The 23,378-nt window shown below is 43.4% G+C and overlaps 2 protein-coding genes and 1 pseudogene across 7 annotated transcripts; all 3 read left to right on the top strand.

Annotated features, from left to right (window-relative positions):
- Positions 1–1,268: 1,268 nt before the first annotated feature.
- On the top strand, positions 1,269–10,637 carry LOC115158001 (galectin-3-binding protein A). 5 transcript variants are annotated; one of them, XM_029706435.1, is made up of 6 exons: positions 1,269–1,461; positions 7,284–7,374; positions 7,579–7,770; positions 8,404–8,535; positions 9,118–9,391; positions 9,521–10,637. In XM_029706435.1, the coding sequence occupies exons 1-6, from the start codon at positions 1,450–1,452 to the stop codon at positions 10,614–10,616; spliced, it is 1,797 nt and encodes a 598-aa protein (XP_029562295.1). In that variant the 5' UTR covers positions 1,269–1,449; the 3' UTR covers positions 10,617–10,637. The 5 variants fall into 5 exon arrangements, with proteins under 5 accessions (XP_029562295.1, XP_029562299.1, XP_029562297.1 ...); XM_029706439.1 differs by lacking the exon at positions 1,269–1,461 and adding an exon at positions 2,342–2,553; XM_029706437.1 differs by lacking the exon at positions 1,269–1,461 and adding an exon at positions 2,342–2,593.
- A 3,962-nt stretch (positions 10,638–14,599) lies between these two features.
- On the top strand, positions 14,600–18,712 carry LOC115158942 (DNA methyltransferase 1-associated protein 1-like; annotated as a pseudogene).
- Positions 18,713–20,057: 1,345 nt separating this feature from the next.
- LOC115158982 (uncharacterized) lies at positions 20,058–22,659 on the top strand. Of its 2 annotated transcripts, XM_029708405.1 has the most exons (4): positions 20,058–20,362; positions 20,585–21,213; positions 21,293–21,322; positions 21,431–22,659. In XM_029708405.1, exons 1-4 carry the CDS (start codon positions 20,354–20,356, stop codon positions 21,777–21,779), a joined length of 1,017 nt encoding a protein of 338 aa, XP_029564265.1. In that variant the 5' UTR covers positions 20,058–20,353; the 3' UTR covers positions 21,780–22,659. The 2 variants fall into 2 exon arrangements, with proteins under 2 accessions (XP_029564265.1, XP_029564266.1); XM_029708406.1 differs by lacking the exon at positions 21,293–21,322.
- The last annotated feature ends 719 nt before the right edge of the window (positions 22,660–23,378 follow it).

The raw sequence follows: 23,378 nt of genomic DNA, 5'->3' as shown, positions 1-23,378 counted from the left end.
GGTTGCTGGTGCTCTATTATTCCAGACAGCAAGTCGCTCAATTCATCAGTCTTGTCTTTTTTGGTGGTCCACCACCAGTAGTAAATCGCTCTCTTCTGATCTCTGCATTCTCTATTTTTAAAGCCAGTTTAAGGTTCTTCCACAGAGTCTATAAAGGCAGATATCATTCAATAGAAGTGAGGTCACAAAAATATGAATATGAGAAATACTGATAATAATGAAGATTTCTCACCTGAAGTTGTTGTACTCTTCTTGTGGTTACATTTTCATTTGCATTGAATTCACCTCAATTTGCAGCCCAAACACTCTCTTTTTCTCAGTAGCAGTAGTATGGTTTTTTACTTCAATAACTGGATGGTTTAACAAAACTTGTTTTAGTAGCATTTTTTCATACTCACTAAAGTTTTTTGAACAAATTATTTTTGCCCCTGGCATTGTTTTGTCTCAAGATTCACACCAGTAACGGTGTTTTCTATTCCATTCCGGGTTTTTATGAGCACCATTAGACCAACAGCATGTGCTCATACTTAACCTAATTAGGCTTAACCCAGGTGTTCTCATTTAGGCCCACTTACCTTACTCCAGGACTCCAAGCCAAATTTAAGCCACATTCATGAAAGCAACTTAAATGTCCTAGTTTAACTAGTACACATTAAGGCCTAGTTCTGGCTTAATCTAAGCCCTGTCTGTGAAACCGGCCCTTTATAGAATTCTATCATTAGGCCCCACGGCTAATCATAGGCCCCATTAGGCAGGATTAGGTAGTTGCCTAGAGCGGCAGTTTGACGAGGGCGGCCATTTCTGAGTTAAACTGACCAAGACACACCTCCAGCAACACATAACACCTCACATTATTCTGCCTAAGTGATAACTTCTCTCACCCAGTGACATGAGGGCTATTCAGGTGAGCGCTGATGCCGCCCTATGATAAGCAGTGCCCACTTTGCCAAAGGCAGGGGTTCAAAACATTTAGCTTGTCTATGCCCAGCTCGCCTCTCCAATGCTCCATCAAATTAATTGAACATACATTATGTAGAGTACGATAGAAAGAGTAGTAGCCTGTGCTTTTTCTGTAGCCCGTAGACTAGAGACCAAATGTATTACATAAGACAGAAACTTTTTAAATCATTAACTTATTAATGAGGCGAGAGAGAAAGTATGTGAGAACGTCAACTAAAAAGGCAAGCGGACGACATCGGGGGGGGGTTATTTAGTCTTTCTGTGTAGGTTTGTTTTTGTGGTGATTATTTATTAAAACGTGTGTTCACGGACTTGTGTCTCCTGCGCCTGACTTCAACCCTCCTGCTTCCTTGAGCACTCTGACGCAAACATTTTTCTATGAATACAAATCGCTTTCTACGGCGACTTTTTTTCCATGTGTGAGAAGTTTTGTATTTTTCTTGTCGTCAAATCGCAGCTAAAAGTCAGGTGACCTAAGCGCTTCCAAATATGGATTTCCAGGTTTGCCATATCTGTCATGTTTGCACGTATCTCTCCTTTGTGCAAATCTTTATGGCAGTCATTTTACTTGGAAATAACATGCATATCTGCAGTTATAAAAAATGTACAAATACAAATCAAAAGGTGTTTGTTTGTGGATAGCGATTTACATTTGTGGAAAGTGTTTTATATTGTGGATTGGTAATTGACATTTGTGGAAAGTGATTTACATTTGTGAATACATTTGCCAAGATGTTGATCCCGTAGAGATGCTGTAACGAGAAGAAATGAAATCTACTTTCACCCCCAGGCAAATGTATTGATACAACTCAATTTGTCACGTAGTGAATTACACAGTGATCAAAACGTCACGCCAAAGTAAACCTACAATAAACACATACTTAGTTTGAAGTGTTTTGTAAAATCCATGATGTGAAAAAAGAATGGTGAAAAAACGATTTGAACCATTTTCGTGTTTGACCGCTAGGTTTTATGGTTATTATCATGACTCGTCCACTGGTCCGGACAATGAATCCTGCTATATGACTCATTGCGGCTAGCACTAATAACTGGTCAAATGAACGAGTCACTCAGAAAGATGAATCACGACTCTCGAGTCAGTAAAAAATCTCGTTCGAATCGAACGAATTGTTCGCGAACGTCAAATCAATATTCATTAGTAAATTAGATGATATAAGGTAGCCACAGCTTTTCAAGTTGTTTGAATCAACTGCTTAGCTAGCTAACCCGGAACGGGGGTCTTCCCATTCCCACACAGTGATGTATGGGATATGTAAAAACAATGTAATAACAAGTTTATAATCCAGCGTTCGTGGCAATGCAATTTTGGGAATCGAGCGTGCTTGGTCATGAACACATTTGCGAAATACATGGCATAATCATAGCCAGTTTAACCTACATAGGACGCCGCACATTGAATGCGTTGCACCATGTAGGAGTCTAGGACTAGCAATGCATGCATCTCCTATTCAATGTCATTTGAGCATTCTGAAGAAACGAAACTCATGAATTTGGCCAGCCCTCGAGGACGAGCAGGGAGAAGATTATGTAGAAACGGTGATTAACAACTCCAACGGGGGTATTTATTCAGAGGTACCAGAAACTAACTGCAAGGCACTGCGAGGCAATTTAGGCAAGCAATTGGTAGAGTATTATTATTTTTAACATTTGAATGTAGAATGATTCATGTGACTGAAATACAAAAAGCTAATAATACTGGAGGGAACAATTAAAATAAGTGATCAAGCAAAATCAATGATCAAGAGAGACCGAGACAATAGGTTGCTCTCAGTGGTTAACTGTTGTAACAATCTACAGTGTAAATTGTCTGTCTTTTTAAAATTGTAGTAGTAGTTCTGATTTTATATTTGAAGTAATGTATACCTCTGCAATGGCTTTATTATGTTTTTAGTGTGCATGTCAGTTTGTAATTTCTTTGATTGCTGGATGTTTTCGGAAATGTTGCACAATATGTTCCTTTAGTGTGTGTTAGGAATGCACATTTCGGTCAATTTTGCTGCCAACTAACTGACCCCCATTAACGGGCGGCAGGTAGCCTAGTGGTTAGAGCGTTGGACTAGTAACCGAAAGATTGCAAGATCGACAAGGTAAAAATCTGTCGTTCTGCCCCTGAACAAGGCAGTTAACCCACTGTTCCGAGGCCGTCATTGAAAATAAGAATTTGTTCTTAACTGATATGCCAAGATAAATAAAGGTAAAAAAAATTAACCGGCTAACAAATGGTTACTTTTTTCCCAAACAGTAAAATTATGTTACCAACAGAAAATACTATCAGAGATCTGTATATAATGACGAGATGCGTATTTCTCTGCCCTAACAATGGTAGTCGTCCCACCGCTGGAAGGCAGGAGACATAGAAACGCATTGGGTTTGTTCTGGATAGATTTTGGAGAGAGCGAAACCTCTCGCTTCGCCTCTTCCTCTCTGATACTATGTTTAAGCGTCATACAACGGGGTGGTTCTAATCCCGAATGCTGATTGGTTAAAAGTAAAATAAATTCAAACTTTATTTGTCACTGGCGCCGAATACAAGTGTAGACCTTACCGTGAAATGCTTACTTACAAGCCCTTAACAAACAGTGAGGTTCAAAAGTTAAGAAAATATTTACCAAATAGACTAAAGTAAAAATAATAATAGAAAGTAACACAATAAGAATAACAATAAAAGGTTCATGTTAGTTGAGGTAATTTGTACATGTAGGCAGGGGTGAAGTGACTATGCATAGATAATAAACAACGAGTAGCAGCAATGTACAAAAGGAGGGGGGATCAATGTAAATTGTCCGGTGGCGATTTTATAAATTTTTCAGTAGTCTTGTGGCTTGAGGGTAGAAGCTGTTGAGGAGCCTTTTGGTCCCAGACTTGGCGCTCTGGTACCGCTTCCGTGCGGTAGCAGAGAAAACCGGCTATAACCTGGGTGACTGGAGTCTCTAACAATTTTATGGGCTTTCCTCTGACACCAGCTATTATATAGGCCCTGGATGGCAGGAAGTTTGGCTCCAGCAATGTACTGGGCCGTACTCACTACCCTTTGTAGCGCCTTAAGTTCAGATGCCGAGCAGTTGCCATACCAGGCGGTGATGCAACCGGTCAGGATGCTCTCGATGGTGCAGCTGTAGAACCTTTTGAGGATCTGGGGACCCATGCCAAATCTTTTCAGTCTCCTGAGGGGGAAAAGGTTTTGTCGTGTCCTCTTCACGACTGTCTTGGTATGTTTGGATCATGATAGTTCGTTGGTGATGTGGACACCAAGGAACTTGAAACTCTCGACCCGCTCCACTACAGCCCTGTCGATGTTAATGGGGGCCTGTTCGGCCCGCCTTTTCCTGTAGTCCACGATCAGCTCCCTTGTCTTGCTCACGTTGAGGGAGAGGCTGTTGTCCTGGCACCTTACTGCCAGTTCTCTGACCTCCTCCCTATAGGCCTTCTCATCGTTGTCGGTGATCAGGCCTACCACTGTTGTGTCGTCAGCAAACTTAATGATGGTGTTGGAGTCGTGTTTGGCCACGTTGTCGTGGGTGAACAGGGAGTACAGGAGGGGACTAAGTACACACCCCTGAGTGGCCCCAGTGTTAAGGATCAGCGTGGCAGATGTGTTGTTGCATACTCTTACCAGCTGGGGGAGGCCCGTCAGGAAGTCCAGGATCAGGTTGCAGAAGGAGGTGTTTAGTACCAGAGTCCTTAGCTTAGTGATGAGCTTTGTGGGCACTATGGTGTTGAACGCTGAGCTGTAGTCAATGAACAGCATTCTCACATAGGTGCTCCTTTTGTCCAGGTGGGAAAGGGCAGTGTGGAGTGCGATTGAGATTGCGTCATCTGTGGATCTGTTGGGGCGGAATGCGAATTGGTGTGGGTCTAGGATGTCTGGGAGGATGCTGTTGATGTGCATTCCAGACAGTGTCTATTCCACAAGTTACCACAGGGTAAATCTATGACGTTAATATTCCTATTACTCTGTTCCATCTGACTGCGCAATCCGCTGTCTCATCAGCCCAGCCAGGGAAGTTATAAACTTGATCTCCACTATAAAAAGCATCTAGACATTCTCACAATTCTTTTAGACTAACATTTAGTTTTCAACAGCGGATATTTGTATAAACCTTGTATAAAGATTTGTATAAACAGTATAAACGATCTGTCTCTGACATATGCAACATTGTTTCAATATTCAAATTCGATCTCCAGCTGGCCCATAGTAATGAACGTGTCGGGGTCGGGAGTCGAGACGAGAGAGGCAGGCAGCGTTCCTCAGACAATCGAAATCATGAATCAGCTGGCATCATTTTTATGGATACATACAAAGAAATGTCAATTGAAAAACGGTAAAAGGAATGAAGGGCAGCTAGTTTACAGCTTCAGTTTGAAGTTATTGGGTTAGCTGTGTTGTTGGCTAGCTCCTCTGAACAAGTGTCCATAACGAGAGAGCACATTTTCTATGCCAGGTGAAATCGTGCCTCATTAGGCCATTGTTATGGATGTATCCAAATGTCACTAGAAAACAGCTTAAACAAATGCAGCTACTGTTGTTATTCTGTCTGCACTGTTTTTGACGTGATCGTAAGTTAGCCGTAGTTGGCTAGTTAGCAAGCAAGGGATAAGAACGTTGCCAGCCAGTATGGCAATGTGACATTTAGAACGAACGACTGGGTCGCGTCCAAAGATACAGAACAAAAAGACTGAACATCTGGCTTCCATCTCTGGCAACCTAACCAATAGAAAGAACGACCAGCTGGCTTGGGTAGCAACACTAGATTTGTTTCGGGACTATATCTTGTGGAAGGATGAAATAGTATGAATAAATTCATCAAAATAACATTGAATTAAAATATGTCAATCATTATTTGAATATGTTGGTAACCCGTTGTATAAAAGTGATAATGCCCTCGAAGCCGGTGTTTGGAGGATATATTGGCACGGTTTGCCTGCCCTCGACTTCTTTTCGGGCCTAACAACACCCGTGCCAATATATCCTCCAAACACCGGCTTCTCGGGCATTATCACTTAAATAATGCCTGAGGAGGTGTGGTATATGGCCAATATACCACTGCTAAGGGCTGTTCTTAAGCACGACACAACGCGGAGTGCCCTGGCACAGGCCTTAGCCGTGGTATATTGGCCATATATCACAAACCCCAGAGGTGCCTTATTGCTATTATAAACTGTTTACCAATGTAATTAGAACAGTAAAAATACATGTTTTGTAATACCCGTGGTATACGGTCTTATATACCACGGCTGTCAGCCAATCGGCATTCGGGGCTCGATGCACCCAGTTAATAAATGCATATAAGGACCGGACATTTTTCATTAAGAGCTTAATGGAAACATGCAACAATAGCAAGCCTATCGTCTTACAGCCAAAATGCCATAGCCTATTATTGAACATGCAGCTCTTGTTATGTAGTTAATAAAAAGGAATTTTCAAAAATGGAATTCGCTGGAAAACACAGTTCAAAACAGAGCACCTAATGCGAGCGGTTCCATATGTGACAGATGGAAATCTCTGTTAGAAACTTAGAAAGAGGGGGAATCTATAACAACAACTAGGATTGGTTGCTAATATAACTAGGATTGTGCCTTCGGCTTCTGAACAATGAAGAAAGTTGATATGAAAGCCAATAGAACAGGAGAGAAATGCTGTTTAATGGCACCAGGAAGTCTTTATAAAATAATTGCCGCCTCGTTTCTATGGATGGATTTTCTCAAGGCTACTTTAAAGCAAGGTAAGACATGCCTCATTATTTTAAGTAAAGCTTTCAGACAATTCCTGCCTCTAGCTCACATTGCAAAGTGGTGGGTGACGCGCTGATAGCCTGCCTACGGTTGACTATAGCCTATGCACTGGAATGGCAAATGGGAGGCGCGCTTTAAGTACGAGTTGAGGTTGAGAAATAAAAATAGCTCCTTTTTAATCGTGGCCGTCAAAGTTTTTAACACGGGGTTGTATTTAGAGTTGTTATTTATTGCGCAACGACTGGGTTTACAAAAGCACCTTTCACTCCATTGAGGACCTACTCTCTCTGGCAGGTGATAGGATATTCTACTCTTCAAACTAGGCTCTGTATGCTCTGCGCCTGTGATAAATAAGATGCATGACGACTAAGGAAAATACACAAATGTAATTCTACAAAATTATGCAAATGAACATATAGATTGATAGCATGACCGGTCAGATGTATTTTCGACAGCTAGGTTAACCTTTAACATCCGTAGTTTGTGTCTCTATCTGGGGGGAGGGGGGGGGGCATTGGGAAAGTCAGAAGACACATTTCTCAACATTCTTTGTTACCCATGTTTTTCAGATACTTATCACCTGGAGCCTGGCTAGAAACATGTCAGGGGAGTATTGCCTAATTTCCTGTGTCCTTCTGCTCATGGTCAGCTTGTCTGTGGGTGAGTTCATGCACTGGTCATCCTCTGCAGCTGGAAACCCTTAAAACTGATTTTCCAAGTGCAATTCATTTCCCGGAGACAGGTTAAGCCTAGGCTTGGACTGAAAAGCTATTTCAATGGAGATTTTCCACTGTCCCGTTTTTTCAGTGCTTTTGGGGGACTATTTGACTGACTTACTGACTGTATTCTAATACTTCCATTCAGGGGTACAGGATGGGGACATGAGGCTGGTGGGGGGTGAGCTGGCCGTGGAGGGCCGTGTGGAGATCTACTATAATGGACAGTGGGGGACCGTGTGTGATGACAACTGGGACATTGCTGAGGCACAGGTGGTGTGTCGCTATCTCAACTACCCTGGTGCTCTCACTGCTGTGGTAGGTGGGATATACGGACAAGGTAGGTTAGATCTGTATGACCTCACCATTCAGAACCATATACACTTGAGTGTACAAAACATTAAGAACACCTTCCTAGTACTGAGTTGCACCTCTTTTGTCCTCAGAACAGCCTCAATTCGTTGGGGCATGGACTCTACAAGGTGTCGAAAGCATTCCACAGGGATGCTGGCCCATGTTTGCTCCAATGCTTCCCGCAGTTGTGTCAAGTTGGCTGGATGTCCTTTGAGTGGTGGACCATTGTTGATACACACGTGAACTGTTGACTGTGAAAAACCCAGCAGCGTTGCAGTTCTTGACACATTCAAACCGGTGTGCCAGGCACCTACTACCATACCCCTACCATATTTTTTGTCTTGCCCATTCACCTTCTGAATGGCACACATACACAGTCCATGTCTTAATTGTCTCAAGGCTTAAGAATCCTTCTTCAACCTGTCTCCTCCCCTTCATCTACATTGATTGAAGTGATATCAATAAGGGATCATAGCGTTCACCTGGACTCACCTGGTCAGTCTATGTCATGGAAAGAGCACGTGTTCCTAATGTTTTGTACATTCAGTGTCTAGCATACAATGGAGGTCTGCACTGTTTGTTTGCATTGACCCGTGACACGTTTGTATTCCGGCCTTAGGATCTGGTCCTATCTGGATGGATGATCTAAACTGTGAGGGGACAGAGAAAGACTTGTCCCACTGTCTCTTCAAAGGCTGGGGGGTTACTGACTGTCAACATGCTGAGGATGCCGGTGTGGTCTGTGAAAGAGGTACATGTGTATTTGATTATTTATTATTTAAATACTTATTTTAGTATGTTCAAGTAATGTGGCTGGAATCAACTTCTATTGTAAGTATTGGAAAGTATTTTCAAATCGTTTCCTATAAATAGCCTATTATTTTAAGGTATTTTCAAATACTTATTTCCAAATACATGATTTCAAATACCAAACTGATCAAATGTATGTGTGTATTTGAGTCAGTGTATTTCCAAATGCATTCCAATATTCAACTCCTTGTCTTTGAAAGTTATTGAAATACCCTAAATAATATTTGAACCCAGGTCTACAGTGACCACAATGACTGATACACAAAGCCCTAGAAACCAGACACAGTTTCATTGAAAGGCACAAAGACAGAATTGAAGTATCCAGTAGCAGAAGTTATTGGCCCATGGCTCACTTTTCGATGCTAATGAAGATGTTACAACTGTTACATGTTCAAAGAGGTTTACAGTGAATGGCTATTGGATTTGAAGAAAATATTTGATACATTTCTGATATTGTGTTGATAAACTGTTTGTGCTATTCAGCATATGATGTGCTTAATCAATATTTGTTCTGTTTGATCAGAATCGTCTCGGAATAACAGTCGCGTCTACACCCTGGACCACAACACAGGCCTCGGTAACCGCATGGGGGCGCTGTTTGACAGTGGACGCGACTGCGACTTTGACATCATGGTGCGGGTTTCAAACAGCACTGTGGAAACCATCTGTGTTCACAAGCTGATTGTCACTCTGGACCCAAATGCCTCCATCTTAAACGCCACACAAGAGGAGAACCTCAGTAACCTCAACCTAGACGTCAGCCTCAACTGCCGGCCACATGTCACCGACTTCCTGAGGTAAGGCGGCACCAACCTGCTAACAAACTTTAATCTAGTTACTGTTACATCAACAATATTGTTCTGCAAAGCAAAGCTTTGCCGTGGCAGAGAATCCATGTATTTTTGTAATCTTTTTATCTTCTGCAGGTATCTGTACACGTGGCAGATTAACGTGACCATGTCCTCTGCCCAGTGCATCCACAAGATGGCGTCCAACTGGGGTCTGAAGCAGCTTCAGGAGGCGGCAGGGAGGCTCTTCACCTGGCTGCTCCCCGATGATGCCTCCTTCCAGACCCAGACCTCTCTGTACGAGTACTCAGTCCACACAGGCGACCCAGTTCTGCAGGAAACCTGTCTGCGCTACCTTGCCTGGAACTGTGAGTCACTGATCCGTTCCCCAGCCTGGACTGGTCTTGCCCTGGGCACAGTAAAGACCCTTCTAGCCCGTTCAGACGTGGTAGTGCCAGATGAGGCCTTCCTCCTAAAGGGTTTGGAGGACTGGGTGTTGGAACAGGGTAACTCGTCCACCCACGAAGACCAGGTCGCCATTTTGGACCACATCCGTTTTCCCATGATCGCTGCTGAAGATTTGTTCAACCTCAAAGCCAAGTCTGAACTGTACATGGACCAACAAGAGCGTTATAATGCCGGCATGTTGCAGGGCTTTCAGTTCAATGCACTACCCTTCCAGACGCTAGCTGGGGGCCTCCTCCTTAAAAAGGTGGAATACACACCCAGGATCTACACTGGCAAGCCATGGAGCTTCACTTTCAGCTCAAAGGATGTCACCACGTTCCGATACATCGGACACTATTCCCACTCAGGCCAGAACCTCAACAGCCTCAGTGCCAACTTTGACAGCCCTGTGCACAACAGTGCCTTTTTTTCCCTATTCAAAAAGCTAAACTGGAACACCAGGGTCTTTATCCACAACCATGAATGCTCAAACAGCGGTGTCCACTGTCCGTCGCTGCCGATGGTCTCGCTAACTGCCCAGAATAACAGGGAGTTGCCCCAAGAGTATCAGGACAGCATCCGCTACCTCAACAAGGTTGTCCTGATGTGTGAAGGGGAGTTTGTATTCCATGTCCAGGATTTTGCATCCACAATTGGCAATGGCGGCAATCAGGCCCAGATCCCAGCAAACATCACTGCGGGCCAGGCCTATCCGTGCCACTCAGACCAGTTCTCCTACCGTGTGGTGGTTCAGCCTGTGTACACCACTGAGATCAAGGAGAATTAGCAGGAAGTAGAGGGACATGAATATGAGGAGATAAAGTGAACGAAGATCACTTGGTAGTTAGTAGTTATTTTTCAATTGTCCAAGTTTAACAAAACAATTTTAGCAACGTCAATGTATGTAATCCTAAGTGTTTTGTTTAACCCATCCAATATCTTCTGAATGTCACTTCCAGGCAACACTGCATTGTCATTCTCAGTGGCGATTTTAGCATGTAAATCTTGGTGTGGCAAAAAAACAAACAAATGGGATGCATGCCAGCAAAGCCACAACACTAAACAATACATTAATTGCACTATAACGGAGACAAACATTGCCCACAAACTGTTAGGGTCAATTTAAAGCTGTCCCAACAGCAGCCCCAACACCTTACCACTGCAATACCTGGCTATCAGCGTCTTTGTCTGGCAGCGAAACAGTTAATTCAGCCTCATTTACTGCCTTTTATAAAAACATAGCTGATATGGCTGACTTGCTTAAACAAATGTAGTTTCTACTGACAGTTGAGATGTACAAACTATGGAATAAGGGGACGACAAGCGGATAAGGGGCAATCCGTAATTTCGAGCAAGACGTTAATTAGCGAGCTAGGACGGATATAGTCAATATAACTATTTGTTTAGCACTTTTGAAATGTAAAGCGACAGAATTCAGAACATGGGCCGTTTTTACAGTGTTCTTCCTGTACACCAAGTCAGAAGCGTAGGATAAATAAAGGGGGCATTTAAGCAGACAATGAAAGCTCTTACAAAATTTGATGATTACATTTCTCTAAAACAGGTTATAGGCTACATGTGCACCACCAAATCAGAACAGTAGGTGAAATTAAGAGGGGTAAATAGAACAAATTATCAATCAATCAAATGTATTTATAAAGCCCTTTTTACATCAGCTGATGTCACAAAGTGCTATTCAGAAACCCAGCCTAAAACCCCTAACAGAAGCAATGTAGAAGCACGGGTGAGGCACATGGGCTACTAACAGCTTACTACACAACATACACTTAGTATTACTTTCTTAGCTACAGTATACATATCTCCCTGGCATATCACATCATTTATGCAGCAGCATACAAGACATTTTTGGACTCACCTTGTTGTGCTGTGCTCACTTGAACAGGAAGGTGGCACGGCAGTCCTTCGTGGGCAAATTTATGGTGCTTTCAAGACAACTGGGAACTCTGAAAAAAACAAGGTTGAATCATGATGACGTCATTGATCTTCTGGTCGTAGCTCTAGAAAGAGGCCAGAGTGCCCGACTTACAATTCGGAGTTGGATGTCCGTTCAAAATGTATTTCCCAGTCGGAGCTCGTTTTTTCTGTATTTCCCAGTTGTCTTGAACTCAATGAAGTCAAGTTTTCGCAGTTCCGAGTTAACAGTTGTTTTGAACGCGGCATAAATCATGCTTCATTGACATTATCATTTTAAACATGGAAAACTGCCCCTTAATCCCAGATTTGGGACCACACAGCCACTGTCACTGATTCCTTCCAAACCACTCATTGTTGAATTTGCGATTTCAAACTTGTTGTGTAATGTTTATGTCCAATGGCCGATGTGCACCGATACGTTTTATCTATAATTTCTGTTCATTATTTCTCTTCATATGACAAGGATTAAAAAGGTTTTGACAGTAGATTGTCGACTTGATTCATGACGATGACTGCTAGCTAAGATTTTGAAAGCAGTCCATTCAAAGCTACTGTACATATAATGTGAATTGATGTAATTTTATGGGTGGCCAATGACATTGATCCTTCTTGTATGGGCACTTCTAATGTAACGTAGTGTCCCCATGAGTGACAGAACACTGAGCCAATCATGGTGCAACGCTCTGTATTTTCTGCTGGTCTGCCCCACCACCACAGCACAGAAAGCACTGAGCTAGGCTGAAACACCTGCATTTTGAAGCTGCCTTACTTAACAAAACATAAAAGAGACCATGTATGTATGCGGCTTTATTAACTCAGTGATATATATTTTTTTTTACATTGTTTGCAAGCTGACATGTGACATGTATTAATGCCAAAATAACATGCAAAACAGGCAAGAACCCCCCCCCCAAAAAAAAAAAATCATTCTAATGTCTGTGTAACGTTACTTTGAAAAATGTGGGTCAGGATCAAATGTTCACAACAAATAACTTTCTATGTATGGTTGTTTTTAATAAAAGTTTTAGTGAAGTGAATATGTGTATTCCATGTTGGTTCAAAGTCATTTCATTTAAAAGACTTGGATACATCGTCGATTTTAATCAGTGTGTGCCCCGTTAGATGTTTACAAAACAATTGGTTCTTAGCTTAAGACAATATTACACAGATTAGCTAATGGTTACAGAAATCAGGAATGCAGACAGGCTCTATAGACCTCTATATCTATATGAGTGAATGTGTCCAACCCACCACCACCTGTTATGTTGGGCACCTACAGACCAAAAATAATCTTATTATTACAGTCTCCCTAGGCAGACGGATTGCCTACAATGATGTATATTCACAGATGAAAGGGGGTTAGTTATAATATTTGGTACATCACTGGTTGCCTTCCACAATGTTCCAGGACATTCTGGTCTCATAGACTAGACGTAACATAGTAAATGTAACTGACACACAATGAGTGTGATATGTTATGTTTGGTATGGTTACATAAGACAGATGGTTACTTAACTCTTGTGTAGTCTTAACATTGTCAGTATGTCAACATCCCTCGTCTACTGCTGTCTTGGCTAGTTCTTATTGTTTTATTTCACTGTAGAACCCTCAGTCCCACTCAACTTGCCTTAGATAGCTCTTTTGTCCCACCCCCCCACACATGGGGAGACCTCACCTGGCTTAACTGGTGCCTCCAGAGACGAAACCTCTCTCATCGTCACTCAACGCCTAGGTTTACCTCCACTGTACTCACATTCTCCCTTGTCTGTACCTTATATCCTGAATCTATTCTACCACGCCCAGAAATCTGCTCCTTTTATTCTCTGCTCCCAACGCACTAGATGACCAGTTCTTATAGCCTTTAGCCTTACCCTTACCCTACTCCTGCCCTGTTCGTCTGGTGATGTAGAGGTTAACCCAGGCCCTGTAGCCCCAAGTACCACACCTATTCCCCAGGTGCTATCATTTGTTGACTTCTGTAACTGTAAAAGCCTTGGTTTCATGCATGTTAATATCAGAAGCCTCCTCCCTAAATTTGTTTTATTCACTGCTTTAGCACACTCCGCCAACCCTGACGTCCTAGCCGTGTCTGAACCTGGCTTAGGAAGGCCAGCAAAAATTCCGAAATTTCCATCCCCAACTACACCATTTTCCACCAAGATAGAACTGCCAAAGGGGGCAGAGTTGCAATCTACTGGATAAATAGTCTGCAGAGTTCTGTCATGCTATCCAGGTCTGTGCCCAAATAGTTCGAGCTTCTACTTTTAAAAATCCACCTTTCCAGAAATAAGTCTTTCACTGTTGCCTCTTGTTATAGACCCCCCTCAGCCCCCAACTGCCCTGGACACCATATGTGAATTGATTGCCCCCCATTTATCTTCAGTTTGTACTGTTAGGTGACCTAAACTGGGATATGCTTAACATAACATGAAGCCAAGATTCAACTCTTCGGCCTGAATGCCAAGTGTCATGTCTGGAGGAAACCTGGCACCATCCCTACGGTGAAGCATGGTGGTGGCAGCATCATGCTGTGGGGATGTTTTTCAGTGGCAGGTTCTCTCTCTCTGCTGTCATTCTCACTCTCTTTGTCTCTGTCTGGCTGTTTATTTCTCTGTTGTTCTCTCCATCACTGTTGGTCTCACACACTCCATCTCTCTACCTCTCACCTCCCCCTTTCTCTCTCCCCTCCCTCTCTCTCTCTCTCTCTCTCTCCCTCCTCCGTCTCTCTCTTTTCCCCCCCCGTGTCTCTGTCTCTCTCCCGCTTTCACCCCGTTTCTCCCCCCCCCCCATATCTAGGCAGTGCAGGTGCCAGTGTACCCGGAGCAGGAGTATCAGATGTATCTCCATGACGACGGCTGTACCAAAGCAGAGACGGACCAACTGTTTGACCTGTGCAAGTGCTTTGGCCTGCGTTTCATCGTCGTCCACAACCGCTCCTACCATCAGCGGAGGCTATCTATGACTGACATTACACACACACTTTAAATACTTCATTTGAATCCACAAATCACATCGCAGTCAGGAAGGATTTAAACATTTAAAAACATTTCAATTTGAATATTGCCATTTTTTAAAAGCACATTTTGGAATGTGACACTTCATGAAATACAATGTCTTTCCATTATAACAGACATTCCGTAAACATTCCAGGAATTTGTGCTTTCAGAAACGTTCAACGGAGGAGCTGAAGGAATGTTACTACAACATTTGTGCACGCTGAGCAAGGTCCGGGCTGCAACATGGACAGAGCCCAAGATCTACATATTTGTTGCGCGTCACGAGAGTCGCAGGAAACAGCAGTCGGAGAGACCATTCAACCGCACGCCTGATCAGGTTAGCAGCACGCACCTAAAGCATACCTACACAGGAGTAGCTGTGAACTGGACATGCTACCTTGTCCCGGACCTGCTGTTTTGGACTCTCTCTCTACCGCACCTGCTGTCTCTAACTCTGAATGATCGTCTATGAAAAGCCAACTGACTTTTACCGGATGTGCTACCTGTCCCAGACATGCTGTTTTCAACACTCTAGAGACAGCAGGAGCGGTAGAGATACTCTGAATGATCGGCTATGAAAAGCCAACTGACATTTACTCCTGAGGTGCTGACCTGTCGCACCCTCTACAACCACTGTCATTATTATTTAACCCTGCTGGTCATCTATGAACATTTGAACATCTTGGCAATGTTCTGTTATAATCTCCACCCGGCACAGCCAGAAGAGGACTGGCCACCCCTCATAGCCTGGTTCCTCTCTAGGTTTCTTCCTAGGTTCTGACCTTTCTAGGGAGTTTTTGCTAGCCATCGTGCTTCTACATCTGCATTGCTTGCTGGTTGGGGTTTTAGGCTGGGTTTCTGTACAGCACTTTGTGACATCGGCTGATGTAAAAAGGGCTTTATAAATAAATGTGATTGATAGAACGTCAGAGACAGAGGTGCCTAAGGAAATGCTCAAGTCTGACATGTTTTCCCTCCCTGGCTGCACCATCGACGCCACCTCCACTTAAACTACTCCTTTAATGAACTGCATCATCATCCAGCTGTGGAAGACCATATCCCATGAACTGCCATCTGGCTGGCAGATTTTTTTTTTCAAATTCTATTTTTTGTGAGGTTCTGTATGAAAAGCGCTATTCAAAAATAAATCTATTATTATTAAGACAATTCCACTGTTAGTGTTTTGAAGGTGCAGCTTATTTCATCTCCTGTTCTTATGGATATGCCTTTTTGAGCTTCTTGTTTCGATTCCCCAGTTTGGATCCAACATTTTATGCTGTGTTATAGTCCAGGGTCGTATTCACTAGGGCAAAAAAAATTTGCAACGGAAAACCAAAATAAAATTTCTTAGTGGACAAGCTCAGATAGTACCTCCCTGTTTCAGTTCATTGTTAATTTTTGTCCGGATGAACATGACCCAGCACTCACGTTGCACTTCCCCGTTTTGCCCTGCAGGTGGAAGAAGAGGAGTATCTGATGCAGGAGCTGCGGAAGATTGAGAGCAGGAAAAAGGAGCGTGAGAAGAAGGCCCAGGTCCTGCAGAAGCTCATCATGGCCGCCGACACCAGCACAGAGATGAGACGTGCATAGCGCAAGGCCAGGAAAAAGAAGCTCCCACTGAAACGAGAGACCGAGAAACCGGTAAATCAACCATCACCCCCCCATGCTTTTGGAGAGATCTGAGAGTATCTGATAGTTGTGAGAAATGGTGAAGGGCTACACCTTGCCCTCCAATAGGCCATGTGCAATTCTCAACTCCTATCAATATTTTTGTGTGTGTGTGGTTACGATTTCAAGTGTGTTTTGCATTTAAAGGACCCTGATGCCACCCTGCTTTTAAAAAAAGTTGCTGTCTGTCTTGCTCACCTCTCTACTGTCTCCGTCTGTCCACAACAGGCTGTTCCTGAGATGGCAGGCATCAAATTCCCTGACTTCAAATCAGCTGGAGTCAGAGGGTAAGCATGGCCATTCACTAAAATGATCAGTTGTATATGATTTGTATATAGGAACTGCATATGGGTTTTGCTTAGATTGTTCCCCTCCAAAATATCATCCTAGGACCTCAACTTTACAAAAGGCCAATATAAAGCACTCGTCTCAAACAATCAATTTGAGATGGTTTTGGAAAACTCTCCACCAACGTTCCATTTTTATAAGGGTCCAAAAGATCCATTTATTTTACTTTAAGTCACCAGTCTAGCATGCGTGGTCTCATAGCTTGTGATGTATGCTGAGAGTGGCTGGAGCATGTTAGACCTGGCTCTAAGTCCCAAATGGTACCCTATTTCCTATGTAGTGCACTACTTTTGACCAGGGCCCATAGGATTCTGGTCAAAAGTGGTGCACTTTATAGGGAATAGGGTGCCATTTGGGAGGTGGGACACAGTCCTAGCTCTCATTAGCAAAAACCATGATTTATGCCGTTTGTGGCGCACTAATATCTGTAAGACGTAGCAGCAGAGGGAGCTTATTCATCTGAAAGACTGATGGGGAGCCGTTACTCTCTATGCAAAATGCATTAGGGCTAAAGGAGTGGAGCTCTCCTCAGATAATCTGTCAGATAGACTCGGCCGGATAAATACATTTTGATCGGCCCCGCTGAAGTGCATTTCATACGAATAAACCGCCAGAGGTGAGGACGTTTATCCCTATATTCCTGACACCCCCGACTTATTGTGTGTGTTACAGATGAAACTGCCGAGCTCGGTAGGCCAGAAGAAGATCAAGGCCATTGAGAAGTTTGTGACGGAGCGGGAAGTGGGTGAGTGCACAGTTACCACCTACCACCACCATATCCTAGGACTAAATGATACGGAAAGCAAACCAAGGCACTATCCCACACAAGCTATAGAAATAACATCTACCACACCAATCTGAATAGAGGAAACAGAAATCAGAAAGTATTGACAAAAAAATTGGCTAAACCTGTAAGAGAGACCATCCCCAAAATACCAACGTACACTTACCAGGTAGTGGAGTTACAACGCCTTTTGAGTTTGCATATCCATGTAGGAATAGTAAAACAAGGCAAACAATTTGGTTACTGACAATGCATTGCGGTTTCACACAACCTAAATCAGGGCCTCAAAGTGGTACGCGGGATACTTTCTGCGTGTTTCTAATTCCATCTTTCCCTACTGTGTTCTCTCTGTGTAGACCTGAACCCCAAGCCCACGGAGGAGATGGTCCAGATGTTCAACGAGCTGCTCATTGGCATGGTGCTGGTCTAGGAGCTGAAGCAGGCCCATGGTAACTGTGAGTACGAACAACAGATGCCCCGCCACTTCTACAAGGCCCTGCTGCTGAAGGCTGGAGGAGGGGTGGGCCCTGTCAGGCCCCCAGGGGGAGGAGGACTGGGGGGTCTGGAGGTGCCCGGCCCCGATGACATCAATGGGGAGGCCAAGGAGCAGATCATCGACGTGGTGGGAGCCCCACTCACCCCCAACTCAGTAAGTCTTTTAACCCACCCCACACACACAAACCTGGGTTGTTTTCATTAGGCACCATACGGAATAAAACGGATATAAACGAGGAGGGACTACCGGAGCTTGTCCTATGAGGAATGCCTGTTTTCGTTGTCCGTCGCTATACGTTCTGATATAGTGTACCCTAATGAATACAGCCCGGCTGTCTAACAGGAGTTGGCTGAATAGAACTTGTCAAAGAGAATACATTTAGGTAGTGTTCCAATGGGCACTGTCATAGTTGCATGTGAAATTATGCAGATATGTTCTGGACCAATGGCTGACAGCGTTTGGTGCATTCTTTGTCATTCCAGCGTAAACGCAGAGAGTCCGCCTCCAGTTCCTCGTCCATCAAGTAGGTGGAGAAGCTTTGACGTGGAAAATGAGCCCTGGGGTTTTATGTGACTGAGGAGGAAAGGAGAGAGGATGAGGTCACATCCCACCCTGGCCTCAGTGGAGTGGCCTGTAGAGCTGTGGGTTGGAGAAAGGGGGAGGGTTTGTCATCCATCACATCACCCCCCCGACAAATAACAAATAACCAGGCCCCCCCCCCCCCCCCCTAAATGTGACTGATGCTCCTGTACAATAACCCCCCCCACCCACCCACCACCACCCCAGGCCCAACATCCACTCTCCCCTTTACAGCAATATCATGACAAATACAACGACTGACATTCCTTTTCATTACTCTTCCTCTCCCTCCTTTGTGCAGGCTGAGATGAGGCCAGATAAACTGTAAATAGCCGGACCGAGCTAATAGAGCCATGGTGGAGAGATGAGTCTACTGTCTATTTGAGATTGGGCCAGGGCCTGGTTTTCCAAAAGCATCTTAAGGCTAAATTTTAACAATTTAATTTAGCCTTAATATTCTTTTGGGTAACCAGGGCCATAAATAAGGGCAATCTCTGACCACAGTTTCATCATGCTGTTTTGTTACCTGGGTTATGTCGTTTTGTGTTCCTGCTTAGTGGAGGCACCCCCTGTCATTGCATTAAAAGCAACAGCCATGGAAAGTGCTATTTCAGATAGTTTGATAGTTTGATTAAGCTAAGATGGACTGCTGTCCTCAGTGAATCAGAAAAGAGTTGAAAGCAACCTACAAGATTGACCAAATAAATAAACCTATTTTTTTCCCCAAATTGTCTTGTGTGTTCTAATATCTCATTTGTAGCATAGTTCTCGTATTGAGGTCATGCTAGAATCGGTGTAGTATAATGGGTCTGTAATCAGCACATAAAACATCTAAAGGCACGAGCTTGAAACTAACACCAGAAGATCCGGCATGGGGTGGAACGAGATTGAGGAGACAGCTCAGAACAGAGTGTGACCGAGAGGAGTTGAAAAGTTGCTTTTCAATGTCTTTCCAGCAACGACAAAAAACGTATTTTCAACGTGTTATGCTCATAGACCCGTCGCTTTGCCAGGGAGCATCCCTGAGTTCTAATCGGTCTAAATTTAAATCATGCTCTGCAGCAGTGATGTAAGATTTATTCCGAAACAATTAATGTTGAAAATAAATGTGATGTAAAGCTGTAAGATCATGACATGTTGGCCTTGCCTGCCATTCCAGTTAAATTACAAATGAGTTCATTAATATGTTAATTAGGCCATGTTAATTTTTTGTTTACGCTGGCCACTGGACCAGCATTAGATTTCTCATAATATTGCTAATTGCATGTGAATGATGCTATTGAGCTCATTTGGGCATGAATGTGTACGCAAATGTCACGTAAAAGGGGTTGGCTGGTAAAGTATGCGCGCATCTTTGAATGAGAATGATCGATAGTTTAAAAAAATATATATATTTGGGGAAGATTTTAATGATTTACATAGGGAAGATTTTAATGATATCACACAGGGATAACTGCATAGCTGAACATATTAGAAAACTCAGTGCAAAAGCTGAGACCGATAACGTTTATACGGTTGCGCATTGAAATGGAGGCAACGCCACTATTCCATCCGCTCTTTTATGACGTTTCATTCCAGAATCTGTAGGTAGTTAAACTCCAACAAATAAATTCGATAGGCTATCACTTGGATGACATTTCAAACAAGATCTTTCATCGCAGACTTCCATTCAGCGCAAAATAAGATTTATCCAAACTTCTCCACAAAGGAATTCAAAAATGGGCAACGTGAGTAGGCAAATGTACTTGCTCGTTTTTCAGTTGTTGACAGGTTTACTGTTTTGAGGTAACCCTAATAATATTTTTTTTTTTATAAACAATTCGACAGGTTTGGCCTGTAGGCCTACAAAAGCCATCCTTACTAGTGTAGAAAAGATTCCCAGAACCTTTCAAATCATGATGTCCATGTATTTAGAAATTCCAATTGTTAACTCATAACACACTTTTCAGGTTTGGGAGTCCAACCTGTGTGTCCACCCCACAAATCCCTCAGCAATCAGGATGATCCTGAGAAGGGTTGGTTTTCCAGGCTCATCTCAGAAGGCTGTGTGGAGTCCTGTGCTGTCCCAGAGTGCTGTACACCATGTGGAGGCCAGTGCCAATGCCAGTCATGACCTTTCCTGCCCCCTGACAGTGGAGCTGTTGAAGGCAAGAAATCTTTACATTCCTTGGTTGAAGGATAGTCCTCCTGTCAATCAGGAAGTGAGCCAGCTCAAGAGGCCTAAACTGTCATGCCCCAAGTTGACCCAGCTGTCCCAGGGTGCTGTGCAGCATGTGGAGGCCGGTGCCAAAGCCAGTCAGGTATCCTCGTACCTTTCTTGGAAGAGGCTGAAGGATTTTATTGCGGAACAGAAGAAGGTGAGCCAGCCCAAGAGGCCTAAACTGGACCCCAGAATCAGAGCCTCCAAGGACCCCAGCCCACTACGACAGAAGCAGCAGCGACAGAGGAAGAGGCCAGCCGATAAGGTGTATAACAGCAGGGGGTGCACGAGAGCAGCCAAGAAGGACATCTCTGGAGATCTGGCCCAGCTCAAGCCTGGTCAGTCCACAGGAGACGCCTGGAACAATACAGACACTGGGTAAATATCATTACAGCTAATACTGTATTATGGAATTTGTATGATTTTGTTAATTTAATGACCCAATATAATTCAATAGCTCTGGTTTCCTGCGAAGACTAGAAACAAGGTAGGTCCTATACTGTACAATGATTGAGTTGGCTACAACACATACCAGGACAGTATGGAACCAGGCCAGGAACAAGGTGTTATGTGAGGCTGTGTTTGTATCCTATAGAGCTGAGGAACCTGGTCGTCTGGAGGTTATGAAGAACCTGACAGGCCTGTGGGGCAGCACTGCGCAAGGCCAGCCTCAGCCGACTCCACGAGCCAACCGTCTCAGCCCCTCCCTGGCCCAGTACTTAGCCTCCACTGTCACACCGAGGACCTTTGACCTCCAGATAATGGGCATGACCTCTGACCTAATGGACTTCTTGGACATGCCCGAGGAGAGACTGTCTATAGAGCTTTGGGACCTCGGGGAGGGCACAGGGGACCAGCGCTACAAAGCCAACTGGCAATTCTCCGGAGAGCACGGCAATGTGCTGATGGAGGGAATCTGGCTCCAGAAAGACGACAACTGGTGATTTGGAGACCTCAGCTCGCCCAAACGCTTCCTCAGTAGGAAAGAGGAGGGAGCTTATCTGCTGATATTCACTCATTCATATGCGCACATCAGTAAAGGCTTTGAGGAAAATAGAAATTGCAATTGGAAGTTCAGTTTACTTTGCGAATTTAAAAGGAATTGACCCCAACCCCAGAACAAATACACACAGGCACACACAAAAAAAGGATGGCTCTTGAGGATTGCAGTATCTTATCATTTTTATATACAATTAATATTTTCATTAGCATAAATAGTCATTCTTGTGTTTTTTATTCACCTTTAAAATCCTGCCATGACAACCAGAGAAGTGTTGCATTGTAGGGCTGCTGTGTCTGTGCATTTGAATAGTCTAGAACGTCATGAACTGATGGTGTCACAGGTGGGATCTGAACCCAGGTCTACTGCGTGAGAAACCACCATCTTAACAATTAGGCCAATAGATAATTCCTCCATTACACTGGCATAAGGGCCACTTATAGCAATTCATCTCTACCAGGTATAGTAGTACGAAATATTTAATAACTGATAAGTCATGTTACTTCCCCGAAAAGGAATATAGATGTGTTGATCCCCAGGATGGGATATATGAGGATGATATATCCACCCAAGCATCCAGACGCATTAAATAAATTAACTTCTAAAATGCAATTGATTGCTGAAATGAATGGATTTACGTTAATGATTCTATATTTCATTCGCTTTTATACAGCGCACGGTTATCTTTGAGCTTGTGAAAAAGTGTGTTTGTTTCAGTGTCAATTGGCGCTTTTTTTACTCATTCATCTAGAGTGTGCTATTTAAATGACTGATTTAAGTTGGGGTTTTGGTTCATTCAGATGGTATTTACAGTGCCTTCAGAAAGAATTCACACCCCTTGACTTTTTCCACATTTTGTTGTGTTACAACCTGAATTTAAAATGGATTCATTTGAGATTTGTTTTGTCACTGGCCTGCAAACAATACCCCATAATATCAATGTGGAATTTAGTTTTTAGAAATGTTTACAAATGAATTAAAAGTTGAAATGTTTTGAGTCAAAAAGTATTCAACCCCTTTGTAATGGCAAGACTAAATAAGTTCAGGCATAAAAATGTGCTTAACAAGTCACATAATACGTTCCATGGAGAAGTTCCATGTGTGTAATAATAGTGTTTAACATGATATTTGAATGACTACCTCATCTCTGTACCCCACTCATACAATTATCTGTATGGTCCCTTAGTTGAGCAGTGAATTTCAAACACAGATTCAACCACAAAGACCAGGGAGGTTTTCCAATGCCTCACAAAGTAGGGCAACTATTGGTAGATGGGTAAAACATTTTAAAAAGCAGACACTGAATATCCCTTTGAGCATGGTGAAGTTATTAACTACACTTTGGATGGTGTATCAATACACCCAGTCACTACAAAGATACAGGCGTCCTTCCTAACTCAGTTGCCGGAGAGGAAGGAAACCGCTCAGGGATTTCACCATGAGGCCAATGGTGACTTTAAAACAGTTACAGAGTTTAATGGCTGTGATAGGAGAAAACTGAGGATGGATCGACAACATTGTCGTTACTCCACAAGACTAACCT

The sequence above is a fragment of the Salmo trutta genome, chromosome 22 (assembly GCF_901001165.1).
Source record: "Salmo trutta chromosome 22, fSalTru1.1, whole genome shotgun sequence".
In the NCBI taxonomy this organism is placed as follows: domain Eukaryota; kingdom Metazoa; phylum Chordata; class Actinopteri; order Salmoniformes; family Salmonidae; genus Salmo; species Salmo trutta.
The sequence above is the reverse complement of the archived record's forward strand: the minus strand, read 5'-3'. Positions and strand labels throughout refer to the sequence as shown.